Below are 21,550 nucleotides of genomic sequence, written 5' to 3'. Positions count from 1 at the left end.
AAAGGTGGTGTTTCTAAAATCCTCAATCCTCATCCAATTGACTTGAACTTTGAAGAGAATTTGCATATCAGGTAACTGAAGTCAACCACCAATTATTTTTGAGGTCAACATCGCCCAAAATGTGAAAATAGGCCCAAGGTCAACAACTAAGATGGTATTTCTAAAATCCTCAATTTTCAACCCATTGATTTGAAATTTGAAGATAATTTGCATGTGAGGTCACTGAATTCAACCACCAATTATTTTTGAGGTCAACATCGGCCAAAATGTGAACATAGGCCCAAGGTCAACAACTAAGATGGTATTTCTAAAATTATATATATATATATATTTTTTTCAGGTCAATGAATTCAACCACCATTTATTTTGGAGGTCCACAGAGGCCAAAAGGTCAACATAAGCCACATTTCTAAAATTGTCAATTTTCATCCGATTCACTTGAAATTTGAAGAGGAGTTGCAAAAACGGTGTGTGTGTATATATGTATATATATATATATATATATATATATATATATATATATATATATATATATATATATATATATATATATCATGATATCACAAAATAGCCTGGTGTTGGCTTAGTGGTTAGGGTGGTGGCTTGGGATCCCAGGGTCCTGAGTTCAAGCCCTGTTGGCTGCTGAATTAACACCAGGGGGTTGACTCAGCCTGTCATCCATCTGAGGTCGGCGAAGTGAGTACCAGTGTACTGGTCCCGGTGTATGCCCTGGTTAGAATAGGTATACCATATCCCTGTGGGTCGTAAGAGGCGACCAGGGTTGGCGTCAGGAAGGGCATCCGGCCATAAAAAAAACATTGCCTCAAGAAAAAGCCTAACCCCTGCACAGCAGGGAAAAATGGCTGTAAAAACGGTCATTTTTTATTTTATGATATCACAAAAAGTTGTGCATGGATTCAGCTGAAACTTAGTGGACAGGTTTGGTGTGTGTGATCATTCGATTTTGTGTGTGTGTGTGACCAGTTGATTCGATTTTGATGAAGATCCAAATCTGGATATGGATACGAGAATTATTTAATTTTGAAGTGACTTCACCATTGAGAGATAGGGCCAAAAACGATATATAGCATGGTATTTCAAAAAAGTATTGGCCCGATATGTTCTCATGGATCAGGCATTACGTATCAGCGGTATGCGCTCTACTGAGTGCCCTTCTTGTTCCATCTGTATTACAATTGAAAAGGTTCGGGGTTCTGTAAGTGATATTTTAATGTAGGTTCTAGGTACTGTTGGTGATCTTTTAATTCTCCCTCCGTTGCAATAAATACCCATCTTGTGAGATATTGTATTCCGGTAATAGGGTTAGTGTTTTCTTGTTTATCCTTCTCGTCCAGTAATTAACCGTCATATGTTCGAGGAATTGTTCAAATCATGATATCAGTCGCAAAATTGGTGGATTACTACTTTATGATATCGAGATTAAAATAGGTTGCACCTGGTATCTTGTACGTGATGAGATAAAATGGCTTTTTGAAATGTATGACGGATATTTTTGCAAATTAACAAAACTTCTTCTTCTTCTTTCGGCTCGCTCCCGTTAGGGGTCGCCACAGCGGATCAACCGTCTCCATTTCGCTCTATCCTCCACATCTTCCATTGACACTCCAACCACCCGCATGTCTGCCCTCACCGCATCCATGAACCTCTTCTTTGGCCTTCCTCTTCTCCTCCTGCCTGGCGGCTCCATCTTCAACATCCTTCTCCCGATATACTCCGCTTCCCTCCTGAGCACATGTCCAAACCATCTCAATCTCGCCTCTCTCACTTTGTCTCCAAACCGTCCCACCTGCGCTGTCCCTCTAATATACTCATTCCTTATCCTGTCCATCCTCGTCACTCCCAACGAGAATCGCAGCATCTTTAACTCTGCCACCTCCAGCTCCGCTTCCTGTCTTTTTGTTAGTGCCACCGCCTCCAAACCAGACAACATAGCTGGTCTCACTACCGTCTTATATACTTTCCCCTTCACTCTTGCAGCTACCCTTCTGTCACAAATCACTCCTGCAACTCTTCTCCACCCACTCCATCCTGCCTGCACTCTCTTTTTCACTTCTCTCCCACACTCTCCGTTACTTTGGACAGTTGATCCCAAGTATTTAAACCCATCCACCTTCCCCACCTCAACTCCTTGCAACCGCACCATACCACCACCCTCCCTCTCATTTACGCACATGTACTCTGTCTTACTCCGACTGACTATCATTCCCCTTCTCTCCAGTGCGTACCTCCACCTCTTGAGGCTCGCCTCAGCCTGCTCCCTACTCTCCCTACAGATCATGATGTCATCCGCGAACATCATAGTCCATGGGGACTCCAGTCTGATCTCGTCCGTCAACCTGTCCATCACCATTGCAAACAGGAAAGGGCTCAGAGTCGATCCGTGATGCAATCCCACTTTTACCTTAAACCGGTCCGTCATTCCTACCGCACACCTCACCGCTGTCATACTGTCCTCGTACATATCCTGTGCGATCCTCACATACTTCTCCACCACTCCCGACTTCCTCATACAATGCCACAACTCCTCTCTTGGCACCCCATCATAAGCTTTCTCTAAATCCACAAACACACAATGTAACTCCTTCTGGGCTTCCCTGTACTTCTCCATCAACATTCTTAAAGCAAACATCGCATCAGTGATGCTCTTTCCTGGCATAAACCCATATTGCTGCTCACAGATCGTCACCTCTCCTCGCAACCGAGCTTCCACTATTCTTTCCCACAACTCCATGGTGTGGCTTAACAACTTTATCCCTCTGTAATTTCCACAGCTCTGCACATCACCCTTATTCTTGAAAATCGGAACCAGTACACTTCATCTCCACTCCTCCGGCATCCTCTCACTTTCCAAGATTTTATTAAACAATCTGGTTAACAACCCCACTGCCATCTCTCTTAAGCACTTCCATGCCTCCACTGGTTATACCATCTGGGCCAACCGCCTTTCCACTTTTCATCTTCTTCATAGCAGTCCTCACTTCATCCTTACTGATCCACCCCACTTCCTGATCCACCATCTCCACCTCTTCCAACCTTCTCTCTCTCTCATTTTCTTCATTCATCAGCTCCTCAAAGTACTCCATCCACCTTCTCAACACACTCTCCTCGCTCGTCAGCACATTCCCATTTGCGTCCTTTATCACCCTAACCTGCAGCACATCCTTCCCAGCTCGGTCCCTCTGTCTTGCCAATCGGTATAAATCCTTTTCCCCTTCCTTTGTATCCAACTTCTCATACAGCTCGTCATATGCCTTTTCCTTGGCCTTTGCCACCTCTCTTTTTGCCTTTCGCCGCCACTCCTTGTACTCCTGTCTACTTTCTTCATCTCTCTGACTATCCCACTTCTTTTTCGCCAACCCCTTCTTCCTTATACTTTCCTGTACTTCCTCATTCCACCACCAAGTCTCCTTATCTTCCTTCCTCTGTCCAGATGTCACACCAAGTACCTTCCTAGCTATCTCCCTCACAACATCTGCTGTCGTTGCCCAATCATCCCACCCATCTTTACCACCATCCAACGCCTGTCTCACCTCCTCCCTAAATTTCACGCAACAGTCTTCCTCCTTCAAATTAACAAAACCAGAAGAGTATTTAATAAATTGTAAAATTGAAAGATGTGTTAATAATCAAATTATATTCTCTAGTTCATACTAGTTAGTGCACAATTTGATAACCTTACAGTAGAATCAGCATTAATTGACAACACCTGGTTTTTAGATGACCAATGTAGACGATTTCTACCATCATGAACAGGTTTCTGGTGTTCAACATTTCTTTACAAAGGATGTCAATGCACTTGTGGCCACCATCAAGGAAATGGGAACTCCATTCTTGGAGGATAGTATGGATCTACTCTACTGATTTGGGACAAGAAATATGTCCTGCCGGTCATTGAAGTGAAATCTGTCAAGAATTCCCACCAGATAGGAAAGTCACAGTATGATATATCCATGCAGCATATTTTGAAGGACTGTTCTAAACCAATTACAGACACAAGACACAGAAACAACCTTCCTCGATTTGGGACCCCATCTCAAAAACTTCGTTCCATAGTCCAACAGCAAATCTCTTCCTTGAAGAATGACAGCAGTCTGTTTTCACACTTGTATACTCTATAGTCTATACCATGTCAGTCCAGAGACGGGAACTTCAGGGAATTATTCAAGCACGAGAATCAAGCATGTCCACCATCTTTATTTTCAGGAGGAAAATTCTGTTTACGTCACAAATCGGATCTCCTCTATTGTCTAGAGAAGGATGCAGCAGTTCAGCCACCTGAAGTATATGCCAAGATAATGGATGGAGCGGTTATAGTAAACATGCTGCCTCCTGGAAAGTGCAAAACATTTGAGGATTATGCCAGAAATGTTTTCATAACTTATGTTGTGTCACAAGCACAATCTGTTAAATGCCTCGATGTTTTATGAGACAGATATTCACCCAACAGTTGAAAGCAAAGTACGAGAGAAATGCGTGGACATGGTATGCATCGACGAGTTGTCAGCCATGGAATGCTTCCTGGAAATTGGCTGAGCTTCCAACAAAGGGAGGAAAATGAAGTCGAACTGTTTGCGTTGTTGGCAAAGCTTGTGAAAGCATTGGTTGTTGAAGGCAAACAACTAATAAGTACGGTTGTGAAGACATCGTCGGTGCCACTGCTTTTGCCAAGGATGGACTTGCACCATGCACTCATGAAGAAGGTGATATACGAGTCTTGCTTCACGCAGCTCATGCAGCTAAGAAAGGATACAGCCGAGTGATGATAGGAACTGTTGATACAGATATCGTTGTTCTTTGTATCTCCAACATGGCAAAACTCAATCTTCAAGAACTTTGGATTGCCTTGGGAGTGGGGAAGCATTTCAGGTATACACCTGTACATATCATTGCCAGCAGCTTGAGCTCCAACATTTGCACTGCTTTGCCATTCTTCCATGCTTTCACTGGGTGTAACACTGTGTCAGCCTTCTGTGGACGAGACAATAAATCAGCATATGACACCGGGAAGGCATTTTCAGCTGTTACACCTGTGTTTTGTAATCTATCAGCAAATTCACTGGCAGTGTCAGACAAGGATCTGGAAGAAATTGAACGATTTGTTGTAATTTGGTGGAGCCGCACGTGTTTATCGAGCCAAGTCAATGAAGCACGTCAAACACTTTTTACCCAAAGCTCCAGGTCCATCAAAAACATCCCTCCTCACCAGGCTGCACTTTGTGAACACATCAAGAGAGCTTCCTTCCTCGGAGGCTACATCCAGGGACAAGCCTTGTTGCCCAGTCCAGTCCTGCCAAGCTCGGCTGATTGGGGATGGAATTAGAAAGATGACAGATGAACATCAATGTGGACCACCCTACCTGAAGCGTCAATGTCCTGTCATGAATTGAGTCACTGTGGATGTCGCAAAGTCTGCATGGGTTTGTGTAAGTGCTACAAGGCGAACCTTCAACGTGCAGCTCTCTGTTATTGTGCTGGGAACTGTCATCATCAGGAGTAAATATTGATGTCATGTAAGTGTTTCTACATTATTGTTGTGTTGTTCAGTAAACATGTTGGTGCCAAATAATGAATATCAAGCGGTTAGTGAATATCAATAGGTTATATAATGTTTAGTCCGTGTTCAGTCGGACCATGCGTTGTTTTATAATTATCTTTTTTGTGGATTATCACAAAATGTTATCCTGTACGGTGAAAACAAACCGCATATTAGAATCAGAAAGTTCTGTGTTGTTGTTTTGTGGTTGCGTGGGGGTAGGGCTATAAAAGCCTTTATGTATGTATATATATATATATATATATATATATATATATATATATATGTATATATATATATATATATATATATCCTCGAACTTTTTTGTTACATTAGTGTCTTGTAGACCTACAAGGATGATATGCTAATGAGTATTTTGTAATGTTGTATACAAAACTTGTAATTATGGCATCACATCACATGGTGTCAAACTTTGGTTCAGAAACTGTGTGCCTCGGATTATTACCTTCACAACGACATGGTGTTAAAAGGTACTTCATGTAAAACATCGATTTTGTAATATGTTCCTATAATGTAACACACTCGTTTATCATCTAAAACATCCATTTAAGTTTTAATAAGACATTTTGACAACATCCTTATACTTAAGAGGCTGTTCACTGGGATTTCATGTCTTAATATTATGCAAAACAGCACTATTTTTGAAATCATAATACTATTTTTGGGGGGGGCACAATCCAAAATAGGCCTTGCTTTTATATGATTTTGCATATAATAAAATACTTATATGCCAAATTTCATGCTTATATCATTATTTAACCAATTTTGAGCTTATCCGCTGAACGATTGGAATCACACCAGTCATAATTAAAAAATTTTTTTTTAGTATTTTTTAGATACAATGTCGAGGCTCATATAAGAGCTAACACACAGAACGAACAAGGGGAGCAGGAGACAATAGGGGTGGGAGAGGGAAGCACAAAACAGTGGGGAACAGAGACATGAGGAGATCTATTGAAGGGAGAGGGATGGGGCGGTGTACACAGGGTAAAGAAGATGGACACTACAGGGAATTTGAAGGAGGTGGGTTTTGGGTGGATTAACGCGGGTAGAAAAGATCATGGGTTTGGATGGGGGAAGATAAGAGATGGTGGTGAACAGCTGATTTGAAGACCTGGAGGGAAGAGTGGGATTGAAGAGAGAGTGGGAGTTTGTTCCAAAGATGTGAAAAAAGAAAAATGAAAGAGTGAAGGTGAGCAGTGATTCTTGATTGTGGTAGTTTTACCAGAAGGGGGTTGCTGGTGGACCATGAGCGCCCTACGGAAATATTGGGGGGGGGGGAGGGGGACAGATCACAAACAGTGCAGGGGGATGAAGCCGGAGAGGAGATGGTAAAAGGCAAAAAGAACACCAATCTGCCTGAGGTGAGAGACTTTGAGACCCAAAGACTCAGCCTCACTGCGCGAGATACCAATGATCCTAAATGCCTTGGTTTCCACAGCATGAAGCCAAGAAATTGAGAGGCAGGAGCACCAGATCAGAGGGGAGAGCAATACTCCATCAGACTGTGGATGAAAGCTTTGTACGTGGTCAGGAGCTTACGTGTGCCAAGGAATAACTTTACACGACCAAGGATGCTCAGTCGACGACTGGCTTTGGAGGCCAGGTTGGAAATGTGGCTTTCACAGGAAAGATCATGGCAGATAGTGAGACCCAGAAGCTTGAATGAAAGGACTTCTTCAAGAAGGTTGTTGAGAAAGTAGATGAGGCGGGGTTCCAGATGGTACTTTCAGAGAGACATCGATAGAGTGTGAGATTTGTCAGGATTGAAAGAGATGCTCCATGTGTTTGACCAGCTTGTGATTTTATCCAGATCTGCAGAGAGTGAAGACACTGCGGCTTACCGATCTGAGGTATGACAGATGGTACAGCCGATGGTGGAGTCATCAGCAAGGAGATAAAGAGAATTTTCCAGAGAGTCAGAGACATCATTGATGAAAACCAGAAAAAGAACAGGGCCCAGAACACTGCCTTGAGGAACACCAGCCTGGACAGGAAGAGGGGATGAGAGAATTCCATTAAGGGCCACAGGCTGGCTGCAACAGGAGAGGATGTCTGCGAGCCAAGAGTGGAGATTGCATTGGATACCATAGGAAGAGAGTTTGGTGAGCAGGGCAGGGTGCCACACTATCGGAGGGATGTGATATGTCTCGAGAGATAGCTCTGATTTCATGTCTGGCATTTAGGACATGCATCCATTGTTGGGAAAGCAGGAGCAGCAAGTCCAGGGTAGAGAGACCTGGTCTGAATCCAAGTTCATGATTGGAAATCAGGCCATTGGAGAAGAGGAAGGATTTAATGGTGGAAGCGATGATGGATTCCACAACCTTGCTGATGATTGGGAGAAGGCTGATTGTTTTTTAGTCGCAGGGATCTGTTTTTGCACCTTTTTATGCAGAGCAGTAATGTTTGCTGATTTCCAAGCAGATGCCAGATGACTTTGAGCAAATAGAGCAAATCACAAATCGGAGAGGGTGAATAGCACAGAGAGAGGGTGAGCAACAGTAACAGAGCAGGTTTTTAGGACACGTGGGCTGATGCCGTCTGGACCGGTTGCAGAATCTGAGTCGAGATTTGAGAGCAAAATCTCCACCTTGTCGGGAGAAAAGGACACAGAGTCCAGGAACAGCAGGGTGCGACTGGGTAAGGTGGGTGCAGAAAGCAATGGGTTTGGGACACAAGATTTAGAAGCAAACATGGAGTTTAGGCATTCCGCCTTTTTGTGTGCAGTGTCAGCTGTGTGGCAATTTTGGTAAGGGAGCAGATGGAAGGGGAACATATACCAGAAACAGATTTTAGCTAGATGCCACCAGGATTTGGAGGAGGGAGACAGCTTTGAGAGTTCAGACTTGAGATGAGAAAGATGTTGTTTTATGGCTCTCCTTAGGGTAGACACATACTTATTCCAAGCTTTGTGGAAGGAACTGAGATTGCCTTCAGTTGGATGTGCCCTCCATGAGGTGAAGGCAAATTGTTTCACGGCAACTGCTTCGCCACAAGCTTCAGTGTACCAAGGGCGGGAGGAAAGGTGTGACAACTGAAGACGAGAGGGGATAAATGTGTGCATGAGAGAGAACAAATTTATTTGAAAGAATTCCCAGGACAAGTAAATGTTGGAGAAAGTAGAGATAGCAGACCAGTCTAAAAGTTTGATGGTTGCTTGAAGTCCCTCCCAGTCGGTCTGAGTGAAATGCCCGACTCGACGGTGCTGAGGTGGTTCTCTAATTACAGCCAGAGAGATGTTTACTTTGACAAGCATGTGGTCAGATGGATGAACTGATTGGAGTAGAGGAAGAACAGCAGATAGTTTCAGGGAAATTGGTCAAAATCAGATCCAGAAGAGGTTGGAGTACCATTGGTTGATATCCGGGTCAGGAAGTTGACCGACTATGTCAGTCCCAATGAGGGCCAGAATACTTTTGCTGAAGTGCTATGGTGGGTGAGGGAGGTACCCACACCCAGATAACTGGCATGATGACAATTGAAGTCACCACATATGAGGAAGAGAGAGTTGGGATGAGAGGATACAAGTTGGTCCATGTTTTCAGTGAGTGGGGTGTAAATGGAGTCATGACTGTTTGGTGGATGGTACAACACACAGATAAACATGTGGTGGGAGTGCAGGGGAAGCCACAGCCAGAGGTATTCCTGGGGGTTTGGGATGTGATGGCAATGCAGGGAGAGTGAAGAATGGAGTTTTTGATGAAGAGAGCAACTCCGCCACCAGAACAAGGCTCAGTTCTGTCATACCGGAGAAGGGAGTGACCAGGGAGAGATACTCGGGAGTCAGAGACGTCTTGAAGGAGGAAACTTTCTGGAAAGCAGATTATGTCTGGTTTGTTGGTGGCAACTTGCTTGGAAAGATGTCAAGTTTGAGTGAAGGCCCCAGATGTTTGAGCTCCATACCTTTAAGGAAGAGGGAGGGAGGTGGCTTTGGGTACAGGGAGGGGGGGTGGCTTTGGGTACAGGGAGGGAGGGAGAGGGTAGGACGAGGGAGGAGGGTGGGGGGATGTAGGGAAAGGTGCTGACAGAGCTTGGGGGATTGGAAAATATCTCAGGGAGAGCGCTGCATGAGGAGGAAAAATGGCTTGGTGGTGATGAGACGAGGCACAGTGGGGAGTAGTAAGAGAGGGGACAGAAGGAAGTTGAAGATTGGGGGAGGTCGAGGCATGAGATGGAAGGGAGATGGCAAGGGAAGGAGGCAGCTTTGTGGATGTGAGGGAGGTCAAGTTTGAGAAGGGGGGAGTGAGGGAGGAGATTGGAGGGAGAAGGGTGAGAGGGGAGCTTTTGAGAAAGGTGAGAGGGAAGCTTGGAGGGGGAAGAGTGTGAAGGTTGCTTTGAGAGGGAGGGGTGAGAGGGAAGCTTTGAGAGGGAAGGGAGACGATGAGACGAGGCACGACCAAGGTGCAGGAGGGTGATGGGAGAGGTGCGGAGAGGGAAGGATGAGATCTTAATCTTGGTATGGTGAAGAAGGGAGTGGGCATGTCGAGGCACAATATTTGAGGGGTTGAGAAGAGGGGAAGGTGTGATCAGAGGAGAGAGAGCATGTTTGCGATGTTGAGGAATATACTTTTTGAGAGAGTGAGATATCCGTTTGGTTCGATGGAGCCCTCAGACGTTGGAACACCACATAGTTTGGGACATCAGAGAAGAAATTACGTGAGGGATGCAATCAAGGAGGATTAAGAGCATAGAGAAAAGAAACATTGTAACAGTGGGACGTTTTAGACACGGGTCGAATTGACCCGAGGTCGTGATCGAATTGAAAACAGTCTTTTGAAGAGAATAAGAGCAGTGAATTATGATACGATGCAGAGAACTACACGTGCAACAGAGGAAGGTGAAACATTTTAAGAGTCCGATTTTTAATTTTTATTTTTTGATAAAGTTTAGGTAAGATTAGGTAAAGGAAAGGTTGAAGAAAAATCATGGTGTTGGTGAATGTGGATCGGCAAAAGAGGAAGGAGGAGGAAGACGAGGAGGTGGAGAAATTCGTGAGATTACATGGGGTACAAGGTGAGAAGGGTAAAGGTTTTTTAATGTAGTTTTTTTTTTTTACATTTTAAGACATGAAACAGAGGGTATCGTTGGGAGAATAGAGGGAGGGGGGAGGGAAAAGTGGAGAAAATAAAAACTGATGGAAATGAGAAAATACAACAAATGCACACGATCGTGCACATTTGCGGTAGACGGGTAGGCCTCAGGGAAACCCGATATGACAAGACCGATGAAGACTCACCAAATAGCACAAACTTTGAAACAAAACCGAACTCGGAACACGCAGTAAACATGGAGGCAACAAAATAATCAGTCAAAACGTGACAAACAACGACCGGAGACTTATCTTTAAGAAAGTCGGCAGAGAACCAACCTTCGCTCAAAAACCGGAACCGGAAGTCCAAATTTTAATTGTGCTATTTGAAGCTTTAACGATATACATCTGGATCCAGAAGGGCGGAGCGTGTGAGAAGCGCGTCATGGGCCGGAGAAGAGATTGCTTCTCTGATTTATTGCTCATACTGAATGATTTTGCCTTTTGCTTGGAATAACCCTCGTTCATGGACTTCAAGGAGTGAGACTGACTTCTCGGGACGTTACACCACGTGTTTTTGTTTGAGCAAATATGAGCTCCATTTAAAACTCAGGAAAAATCACAGGAACCTTCTGGTGTGCATTATGTGGGTGTATACTTTGAACGTACGCAGGCAGGGAGCCACGTACGTCACAGCCTCGTTGAGCTATGGGGTTGGGGGTTGAGGGTGGGGACATTTCTCCATTTTCTCATGAAAACTCATACTTGTCATGTTGCCATTAATTAATCAGGTTCCATTAAGTAAAAACCAAAATGTATTTAATTAGCAGACAAATACCTGCACCAGCATCATTGTAAAAAAAAGTGGAACACAGCCCACAATCCTTAGAGATTGGATGATGTGTAAATGCAATGCAGGAGCTTGCTGGTCTCATTATAATAAACACTTTTTTTCAGAAAGTGGGGGGTAGGGTGGGCAGTGGAGGGGGAGGTGACATGGAGTTCTGGTATAAAGAATCCTGAATACAACACCCAGTGCACAGTATGTAGATATTCATTACAACAAGACTCAACTGCTCTTCTGTTTGTTTGTTTTTGGAGACGCATTAAGTCCAGGCTCGTGGAGGGGCTCGAACACAGAATGGAATGGAACATAACGGAACAAGGAGAATGTAGTGGAAAGGGGGGAAACACAAAAAGCACGGTAGAGGGACATCTGGAGGAAGAATGGTCGTGGAGAAGAATGAGAGCAAGAGGAAAGATAGAATGACACAGGGGGTAAACAAGCTGGATACAAACTCAAACACAGCAGGAAGAGGAAGGGAAAAGCAGAAATGAAACAAACGGAACAAAACCACAAAAAAGATGATGAGCTGGAGGAAAGAAAACACAATAAGCTTGAAAAGGTGGTGTGGTTTTAGCAAGGGTTAATGAGGCTTAGAAAAGATCGTGAGTATGACTTGGGAAGGGGTGACCCGAGGTGGTGCTGAACAGCCATCTTAAAGCCCTGCAGGGAAGAATGACTGAACAATCCGAGGAAGAGATTCCGCAGGTGATGGAATGGAGGCAATTGGAGGAAAGCACCACAAACGTCTGTGAGTCGAGAGATAAAATGGACAAGCCTACATGGCCGAGGCAGACACAAAGATCAAGACAACTAAACGGGCCTGGAAAGGACATGGCAACAAGCACACAATGCAAACAACAATCGACACATTCAAAAGTGGACAACAATCAATTGTAACAGTGGCAAATCCAGAATGGTTTCCTTAACTTTGGAAGCTGGTCACTTGGGGAATGGAAGAAAAGTTTCCCACCACCGGAAACGTGTCGACCTGGAACAATACTTTGCAGAAACACCATCTTCCCTCGCCATGTATATTAAATCAATCCAATTCCTTCTGATGACATCAAATTCCTTATGATGAGATTTTATGGATGGATACATGTTCATTGATTTATGCGAAAACATCCATACATCAGTAAAGTAAGGAAACTGTGAATTAATTGCAATGACATGTATTCTTGTCAGTACCTTTGATGCTTTTAATAAGATCATTTTGCTCTTATTAAAATAATTAATAAGATCATGATGACAGTTTACAAACATTTGCTTGCAACACAAGAGGTGTTTGAAAGGGTGGCGTAAGGTGAGGGGTGGTGGGATTGTTAAGATTTGCCCTTGTTTATCACCACCATACAGATTTACAATAATTTACTGCTGGTGATCACAGTTTCTTTCTCCTTTATTGACGTTGGTTAGTGATCCGTGTAACGTTGAAAAGGAGAAAGTAAGCATCAGACGAGTGCTCCAAAAGTGTCCTTACCCTAGATGGGCTTTTCTTAAAGCTAAATGGCCAAAAATAGGCCTGACAGTCCATCGTTCAAGTCAGCCAAGAAAAAGGAACCTTGGTCACCAATACTGTATGTTTCATGCTTATCGGAGAGTGTAAAACGATCCTTCTCAAGATATGGGATCTCCACCGCTTTCAAGCCCCAAAGCACCTTGGGACAACAATTGGCGCATGTGAAGCATAAGCCCCCCCGAAGGAAAAGAAATGCAGCATGGTGTGTGGTGTAAGATGCGATCAGGTGGATTGCAAGGATTATTACCTTGGAGAGACACAACAGTCCCTGAAAGCCCTGATGGGACATCATCGTAGGACGAGCACCACAGAAAATATTCAAGAACCCGCAGTGTATACTCATCTAAAATCTACCGGCTATGCCTTTAGCGCCAAAGATGTGGTGATATTGGACATTGAAAGCAAGTGGTTTGAGTGTGGAGTAAAGGAATCCATTCAGGAGAGAGTCGAGGCACTTATCTCATGCGCTGAACTGGATGCTTGGGGGAAGTTCTTCATCGTCAATCACGTGACACCCTTACATAGCACATACAAAGAATGGCCATTTTAAACTAGACCTTTGGCAGCTGAAGCCTATTTGGTGGATCAGTACAACATCACATTGATTTCCAGTGTTTTATTTGAATTAATTATCATTTTGTCCCACTGGATGAATCATAAGTTTCATCAATTTATTTACAGTTAGATTTCTCAAGTAATTCTCACAACCTGAAATTAATTTTTGATCACGTATTTTTTTTTTAGAATCGTTTGGTTTGTGCGTAACTACATCACATTGGCTGGACTGTACAAAAGCAGCACAAACGGAGCACAGGCAAAGCCATTGTGATAGCTTTTGTGGAATTGTACTCAACAATGCATTGTAAACAAAGACCAAGATAAAGAAACTCACACTCCAGCTTCATAATGGAACATCATTCTGCATCTCGGCACGAATACTTATTTTGGCCTTGATATGTCTCATCTCTGATATACTGGCGTTCCGTCTGCTGACATCAGTTGGTGGACGTTAAAGATCCCATGGCGTCCTTCGCAAAGAGTAGGCGAACTATCGCCAACACCGTGGCCAAATTTCAAGTTGCTGCGCTAACTACTGTTGGGAGAGGGATGGCAAATTGCCCTGCATGACACGCGGTCAAGAAACTGCTTCGGCAAAACCAACGTTCTGCAACACAGAGTATGATACGTCGGATCAGATGTCTCATTTCTTCGAAGGCTCGAGCGATGCTGATTGTCAAGGCATCATTTTATTTTGTCGTGTGATGTCCATTTTTCTTAGGGAAGATTATATTAAAGACCAGTAAACACCAAAGTATGGGAAAGCAATGACAAACCACCCAGCATAACCCTTGCCAAGAGACTGCTTTGGCAGCACCGACACTCTGCCACAAGTATGGTACGCTGATGAGGATCATGATCATGATGATGATGATACACCAAAGTCCAATGCTTTATCAATTGCTCATTGCTTACATTTCGCAATGAGGCTTGCAGTTTGAAATTGCACCAGCAGAGGGCAGGCAGTTTACACATATTTAGAGTGAACGCAGTCAGCTTTGTGTGTCATCATTCTGTATAAAATGGAGTGAGTGTGGATAAGGTGGTTGAGGCATTAACTCTGATGTCAACATCATTGGACCATTTTAATGGGTCTTGCACATGCTAAAGACTGTTATCTGCCGTCGGTTGTCATCAATCCTCAACACTGAGATCATCAGAAAATATAATTTGACAATGTGTCTCGCTTCTCCTTACTCTGTCCGACACTATGAACATGACTGTGTCATTTGTTTTACTTGTTGGAAATACATTATCTGACACAGTATATCAATGCTTCGTAAGATACCTCTTTGGCTGCATATAATGAATGAACAGCCACGAAGCAGATTATACACTGGGTGGATTGCCATTGCCCTTGTCAGTGGTTATCAAGGAAGGAATATGGAAGATAATGCTCTACTTTTACAAAAATGGTGTCATGGGATATTTAAGATACATCAGTGAATGCATGCAAAAGGGACACTTTCAGGTCCCTCCAAAGGACAGTGCATTCATTGATGGAACACCCTGCATGCGAAACACCGTGGTGACAGTTTTTGTTAGATTGGGAATCAAACCCAGACTAGACAGGTCAAAGGTGATTACACTAATCCAGAGCTATCCTGCGAGCGATTATGAATTGCAGAGCTTGCAAATATTTTGAAGGAGCCTGGAATTAAGTACTTGAATGAAAATGATTTATGTTATAAATGTATTGGAAATGGTATTCAATTTGTGTTGCATGTATAAGCAGGTAGATGCTCTCAGATTAAGGGTCGTCTCAGTCACCCAATTTGCTTCTATTTTGTGATGTTGGGCTTGAGTTACTGACTTCATTCCAACTTGAGTCCCTATTTTGCTGAAATTTGACTCAGATCGTGAATGTAGGGACTCAAACCCATGAGTCTCAGACTTCCATTCAACTCATTAAGACTCAATTGTATGATTCTAATGACCTGATATGAGAGTTTGAAAGCAGTTTCACAACTGTTGTGCCCCGGAAGTTAGTATGTTAACCTGGACCAAAATCTCATTGTTCCAGGTGCCAGGTGGACCTGCTTGAGATTGAAAGAGAACGAACTCACAAAATGGAGCTAACACTCACTGAGAATACTGGTTCCTTATTGCTGCTCCTTACCCTCACTGCATCATGTTCTGTCTCCATCACTGAGTTGACCGCCTGCCCACTAGAAGACCCCAACGAGCGTGCTGCCATCGTCAACCGTTATGTAAGCCGGCTCTGCTGTTTGCTGCTGCAAAACATGCCACCATTCATTTACTTTTATGTTTTCTACAGTGTGTTGTTATAACTTGCAGTTTGGGTTGGCCAATTTGGTGTTCCCCTCTGGGCACGGGGTTCATGACCCTCAAATCCCAAGCTCAAATTCCATACGTTGTGTTGATTTGTCTATTCTCTTTCTGATTGGTGTGATGTGTATTTACAAGCTCTTCCATAAACCTGAGATAATTTTCAAAGGGGGTTTTGCTGGACCATGCTATCAAAGAAGGTTGAAAAGTACACACAATGATACATACGATGATACACACAAGGTTCCTTGGCATCGGAAGAGGCCAATCAGCCAAACATGCCTGTGCTACACTAACTGTATAAACCATTACCCATCCACACAAAAGCTATAGATCTACAAGTCCTGCCAATATCCTTGTACCCCATCTATCTCCAATGCATCGAGGTACCCATAATTCCAATTTGAACCGATCTACCCCCTCTACTTCCACGACCTTTCCAGGGAGACCATTCCACACATTAACTACTCTCTGATTGAAAGACTCCAGCCTTAACACTATCCTAACTCTCATCTTCTTTACAATATCTTTATTCGCCATTTTTTTTTTTGACCTGCTCAACATTGCCTTGATTTAGAAAAGGCTACAATGGTTTCTTAACGATAAAGCGCTCAAATGTTTGTTTTTTTTCACTTTCCTCACTCATATCATCGAACGCCTGATCTTCATAGCTACAAACCGCCGCATACATTGCTTTTGTAAGTGCTATAGTTTTTCAAATTAGGAGCTTGAGGTGATTTCATGCATTATGTATGCCTGGTGTTGGCTTAATGGTTAGGGTGGTGGGCTTTGGATCCGAGGAGCTTGAGTTCAAATCCTGCTCAGCTGTTGAATTAATAAGAGGTGGGGTTGACTCTGCCCATCATCCCTCTGACGTCGGCAAAATGAGTGCCAGCTTGCTGGTATCCTGTGTTGGAGTGGCAACCCGTCTGGGATTGGTGTGTGTGTGTGTGTGTGTGTGTGTGTGTGTGTGTGTGTGTGTGTGTGTGTGTGTGTGCGTGCACACGTGCGCACGTGCATGCATGAAATGACGAATACATGAATGTGTGTTAGAGTGCATGAATGTTCAGAAGCTCACCAAGATTTTGAAAACCATCCCCGGGAATATTACCACAAACAAACGACAATTGGAGGCAGTCCAGTGTTCGGTGACTATCCTGAAAAGAGCCCTTGGAACAAAACTCTGAGAACAACGAAGTTGTACAACTTGGTCCATAAACTTATCCCTAACCAAAGTGATCCCTTACTAAAGTGGAGGTGGATACTTTTGATTCCTGGGAGGACTTTGTTGTGTCTCCTCAAACCCCAAATGGAGATAACTCAAATGGAAGGAGCAAAGGCAGGGGAGATGGGAGATACGGACAATGGTGTCGTAGAGAGTAAAAGTAAGAACTGGGGAGAGAAAGCAAATGTAGCGAACAAACAGGGAGGGAAGTACATGTGGGGATGGATCGGGGAGGGGTGGGGTGGAGTGTCAAGGTCCTGCCGTTTCTGCATACATAATATGTCGATGATTTCTTATCTTGAGATTTACACACTTGCGTAATTCATGTCACATGCATGTCATACCAGGTTTCCATGGGAATACTGAAGTTTTATATCCATTTATCATACAGTTTGAAATGACTTTGCCTCAGAAGTGCCCTTGAGATGTGTGATGACGTGCGATGACAAGCAAATTAATAAAACAACTGATTTTATGGAAGGGCCAAAAAACAGACGATTTCAAATTGGTAAACATCCTGACAACTTACATCGTAACAAAAACAAATAATAATTATCGACCGACTTCAAATATTTATGTACAAAACCTTTTCGCTTTTTATTTGAGCGTACGCATCTTTATAATTCAAATATTTTTCTTCTTCAGTTACTTATTTCTGTGTAAAAGGTGAGAAAGTGTTAAAGGACCTTAATAGTTGGTCTGACTACATGTTCCCATCGTGTGCTGCTTTTTTGGCTGCTGGTTGCATCATTGGTTAGGGGTGCAGCTGTGCCGCTGATGCAGTGCCCTCCTATTACCAGTATCCTGGTGCTCATTTCGCCGACCTCGGAAGGATGACAGGCTGAGTCAACCCCCTGGTGTTAATTCAATGGTTACGGAGCTCAAACTGAGAACCCGAGGATCCCAAGCCACCATCTTAACCGCTAAGCCTACAGCAGGCTTGACAACATGTTAACAGCTTGGAAACATGTCAACACAAGTCGTACAATAACTTCGTATTTCCAGTTTCAAACAAGATCATGAAACGGAAAACTAAACTGTAAAACAAAAAACAAACAAAAAAAATCAATTGTGCGAGGTTTTATTGAATAAATAAGGCTGATAATGCGATCTCAGGAGACCACAACTATTACTTCTTTAAAATCTCAAATTATTCCCACCATGTCGGGTTGGCCGAGGAAGGATTCGTCGCAAGACTTTCGCAAATTGGCTGGCCAGGCCTGACGTTCGACTGAAGATGAATTTGTAATTTGTTCAGTCATGGCGATAATCACCAACAACATTGTGGGATCTTTAACACCGACCAACTACCAGCGTTGGCAGATGGTTCCTCCAGCCTAACATTCTTCCGATGGACGGCGCACCCATTAATGCATTGCCTCTTCATGTTAAACATCAGGATGACAGTTTATTTCTGGGCCGAGATTTAAACTCAGGTGGGACAGCTTAAAGGTGAGTGTGCCTACCACTGGGCTATCCTGCCAGCGCAAATGCAAAACAAGAAGGATTGAATTGAAATAGTTTACTCATTCTATGGGAGAAAATCCTTACTTGAAATTTGGTGTTCCCGTCTGGGAACTCCTGCTTAAATACTTACCGAGAAAAACCTTACTCCTGCTTAAATGAGTTCTTGATTCACTTGGCAAGCAGGCACATTGTCCAAATGGCCATGTGGACTCAACCAAAGCAGAGATCAAATGCGGCCATAAAACCGACTCCACAACTTATTCTCTTTTTATCTTCGGTGATTGTCAAAGCTTATAGGATTTCTTAGTGAACCATTCATTCATTGATGGAAAAATTACTTCACTGCAGACTCTCCTTGGTGGGTGTTTAATTGGATATTTCGGGTGCTTCAAATTGTTACGATCGGTTGAAAATGTCACCTGGCCTTTTCATTCTGCTCTAAATTTGACGTAGTCCACATTTGATAGGCACACTTATTCGAGAGCGGGTGGAAAAATTACCACGAATTTTCTTGTCCAGGCAATTTGATTAGGATGGCCGAGAGAGATGGAGGAGTTGAATTGCCGAGAGGCTCTTGCGCCCTCAAAGATTGTGAGCTGAGATACACGCGTGAACCCCGATAGTGCCGGAGTGAAAGAAACCCGTGATGTGAGGTCAGTGGTCTGATAGGGAATCGCTGAAGCCCGGCGAAAGATGGAGTGATGTCAAGCCTGAGGGTCAAGGCTGTGACATTAATTAAAGGCCTCTCGAATGGAGGAATAAGACATCCTTCTGACGAGCTGTCACTCTGCGACAGCGCGCCATTGTGGGCGATGACAAGAGACAAGACGTGACAGACCGTAGCACATCGCCAGAACAAGAATATAAAAAGGATCCATGGGATTTTAATTTGGCGAGAAGAAATGTCGAATAAAGGAATTGATGACTTCTTCATTTCCATTTTGTGTTATTTGACCGCCTGCTGTGAGAGTTAGTTCCCTTTGCGAAGCCAAAAAGACCTCTTGATACGTCGAATACATTTCAGGTTCATCATTAAATCTTTTATTCATCAACTTGTAGGATTTTATAATAATATGGATTTTTATTCCGTTCCTGGACTGCTTTTTTCTGATTATCCCATGAGAATTTTTGAAGAATAATCTGTTCGTCGGCCCACTGTATTTTACTAACTCTGTCTCCACATTATAGAATCTGTCATGACACGTCTGTCATCATGCCATCAGGTCCGACATGACTTGTGGGTCCGGCTACAACATTTTAAGTCTTGACATGATTTGAATACAAAAGGCCGAGACGGTTTTGGTGAAAACGCCAACAATTGTTTTTTCATCCTTGAAACATGCGATTCTCTCCTGCTCATCATTTTTACGATTCTTAATCCCTTTCCTTCCCAGGCGTTGACTCGTTCGTTCCAGTGCATGGATGATGTGGGGTTTCTGCAGGTGAAAGTTATCCGTGCTGAAGGACTCATGGCTGCCGATGTTACTGGTGAGGACGTTGCCTGTACCTTATGTAGTTATGACGTCATTTTCACTTCAAGACATTGTACTTTTCTCTGTCGATGACCATTTCATAAATATTAATTTCTTGTTAAAAATTTAATTGGTGACTGCTGCACTACAGGGGCGGTCATCTCCGTAGTATGTGCGCAAGGAGGGAGAAGACGGAGGAGTAAATTAGTTTTCGGAACTATTGAGGAAAGGGAGGATTCTATTATTATTATTATTATTATTATTACTATTATTATTATTATTATTATTATTATTATTATTATTGTGATTATGCACCATGCTGTATTCAGAATTCACCTACTCTTCATGAAGGACACCTTGGTTTATTTCAGGTCCATCAACTAACACCAGCAGCGAGAACACTCGGTGTAACGTCCATCTGAGGGATGGTACACACGTTGAGGAATCAATGTTAACGAAAGAAAGAATATGCTCGCTAAATTCAGCACAAAATTATCAGTCTGCGTGGGCAGCAAAGGAAGGCAAAACAAAGCAAACTAGAGCGGGAGCATTCGGTATAGTGCAAAACCTCCGCCGCCAATACTGCTGGGTCATTTAAGTGAACCTGATATCCTATTCATTGTAGGTCAAAACGGATCAGACTCTCCTGAACCACGATTGAATAAACTAAATTAGATCAACGTGCATGTAGAAATGCCCAAAAATTAAAATCGAAATATTTTTGAAAAAAAAGTTGCAAAATTTCTGGTTTTTTTTTTCTCTAACAATTTTTTTTGGGAAATAACTGGGAAAAAAAAAATTTTTGGGGGGGAAAAAATTTTTTTGGAGGACATTTGGGTTGGAAATCACTTAAAACATGTAGAAATGCAAAAAAAAAAAATTCAAATATTTTTCAAATAAAATCGAAATTTTTTTGAAAAAAAGTTTTTTTTTGGGACCAAGTCCAAAATCTAATGGCATGATCCTTGGACCATACCTAATCCCCCCACCAAAGTTTTGTCGAAATCCGTCCAGGAGTTTTTCCATAATACTGTTCACAAACAAACAAACAAACAAACAAACCGATAGGGGTGAAAACAGTAACCTCCATCCATCTTCGATGGCGGAGGTTAACAAGTACCACTAACTGTTTAAAATACCTCCAATGGTAGTTGATCCGCCGTGAATGAAATAATTTTAGTTTCGGCCTTAACCCTAGGTCAGGCAAAGAAAGGTTTCCTTCTTCTTTCGTCTTTGTCCTGACGAAGGGTTAAGGCCGAAACTTTAACTCCTCTTTTACTCCTGGCGGATGAACTACCACTTGTGACATTTTAAAGGGTTCGTGGTATTTGTTCTATTTGTTTTACATTCATTGATGAATCACCCTACCTGTGATACACCAGTATGACAGTTTATAGCCGGATCGAGATTCAAACCCAGGATCGCAGCTCAAAGAGGAGTGCACGTAACCCGAGACTATCCTGCCTGTGCCGAGGGATGATCGGGGAGGAAAAATGAGAGGTGATGAGTTGGAGAAGACAACGAGGGGAAGGAAAGGAGATTCGAGGAATGAAGCATTCAAGGGGG

The 21,550-nt window shown here is 43.1% G+C and overlaps 1 protein-coding gene across 8 annotated transcripts in view; it reads left to right on the top strand.

The window, feature by feature from the left end:
- Window positions 1-21,550, top strand: part of MCTP1 (multiple C2 and transmembrane domain containing 1) — a 265,879-nt gene that overhangs the window by 171,551 nt on the left and 72,778 nt on the right. For all 8 annotated transcript variants that reach the window (XM_085874635.1, XM_085874636.1, XM_085874633.1 and 5 more), the window contains 2 exons: window positions 15,555-15,741; window positions 19,907-20,000. In XM_085874635.1, coding sequence (XP_085730761.1) covers window positions 15,555-15,741; window positions 19,907-20,000 — 281 coding nt within the window. The remainder of the gene's footprint in view (window positions 1-15,554; window positions 15,742-19,906; window positions 20,001-21,550) is intronic.

The sequence above is a fragment of the Eptatretus burgeri genome, chromosome 3 (genome assembly GCF_056783735.1).
Source record: "Eptatretus burgeri isolate ZD-2024b chromosome 3, Ebu_testis_v1, whole genome shotgun sequence".
Taxonomy (NCBI): Eukaryota; Metazoa; Chordata; class Myxini; order Myxiniformes; family Myxinidae; genus Eptatretus; species Eptatretus burgeri.
The sequence above is the reverse complement of the archived record's forward strand: the minus strand, read 5'-3'. Positions and strand labels throughout refer to the sequence as shown.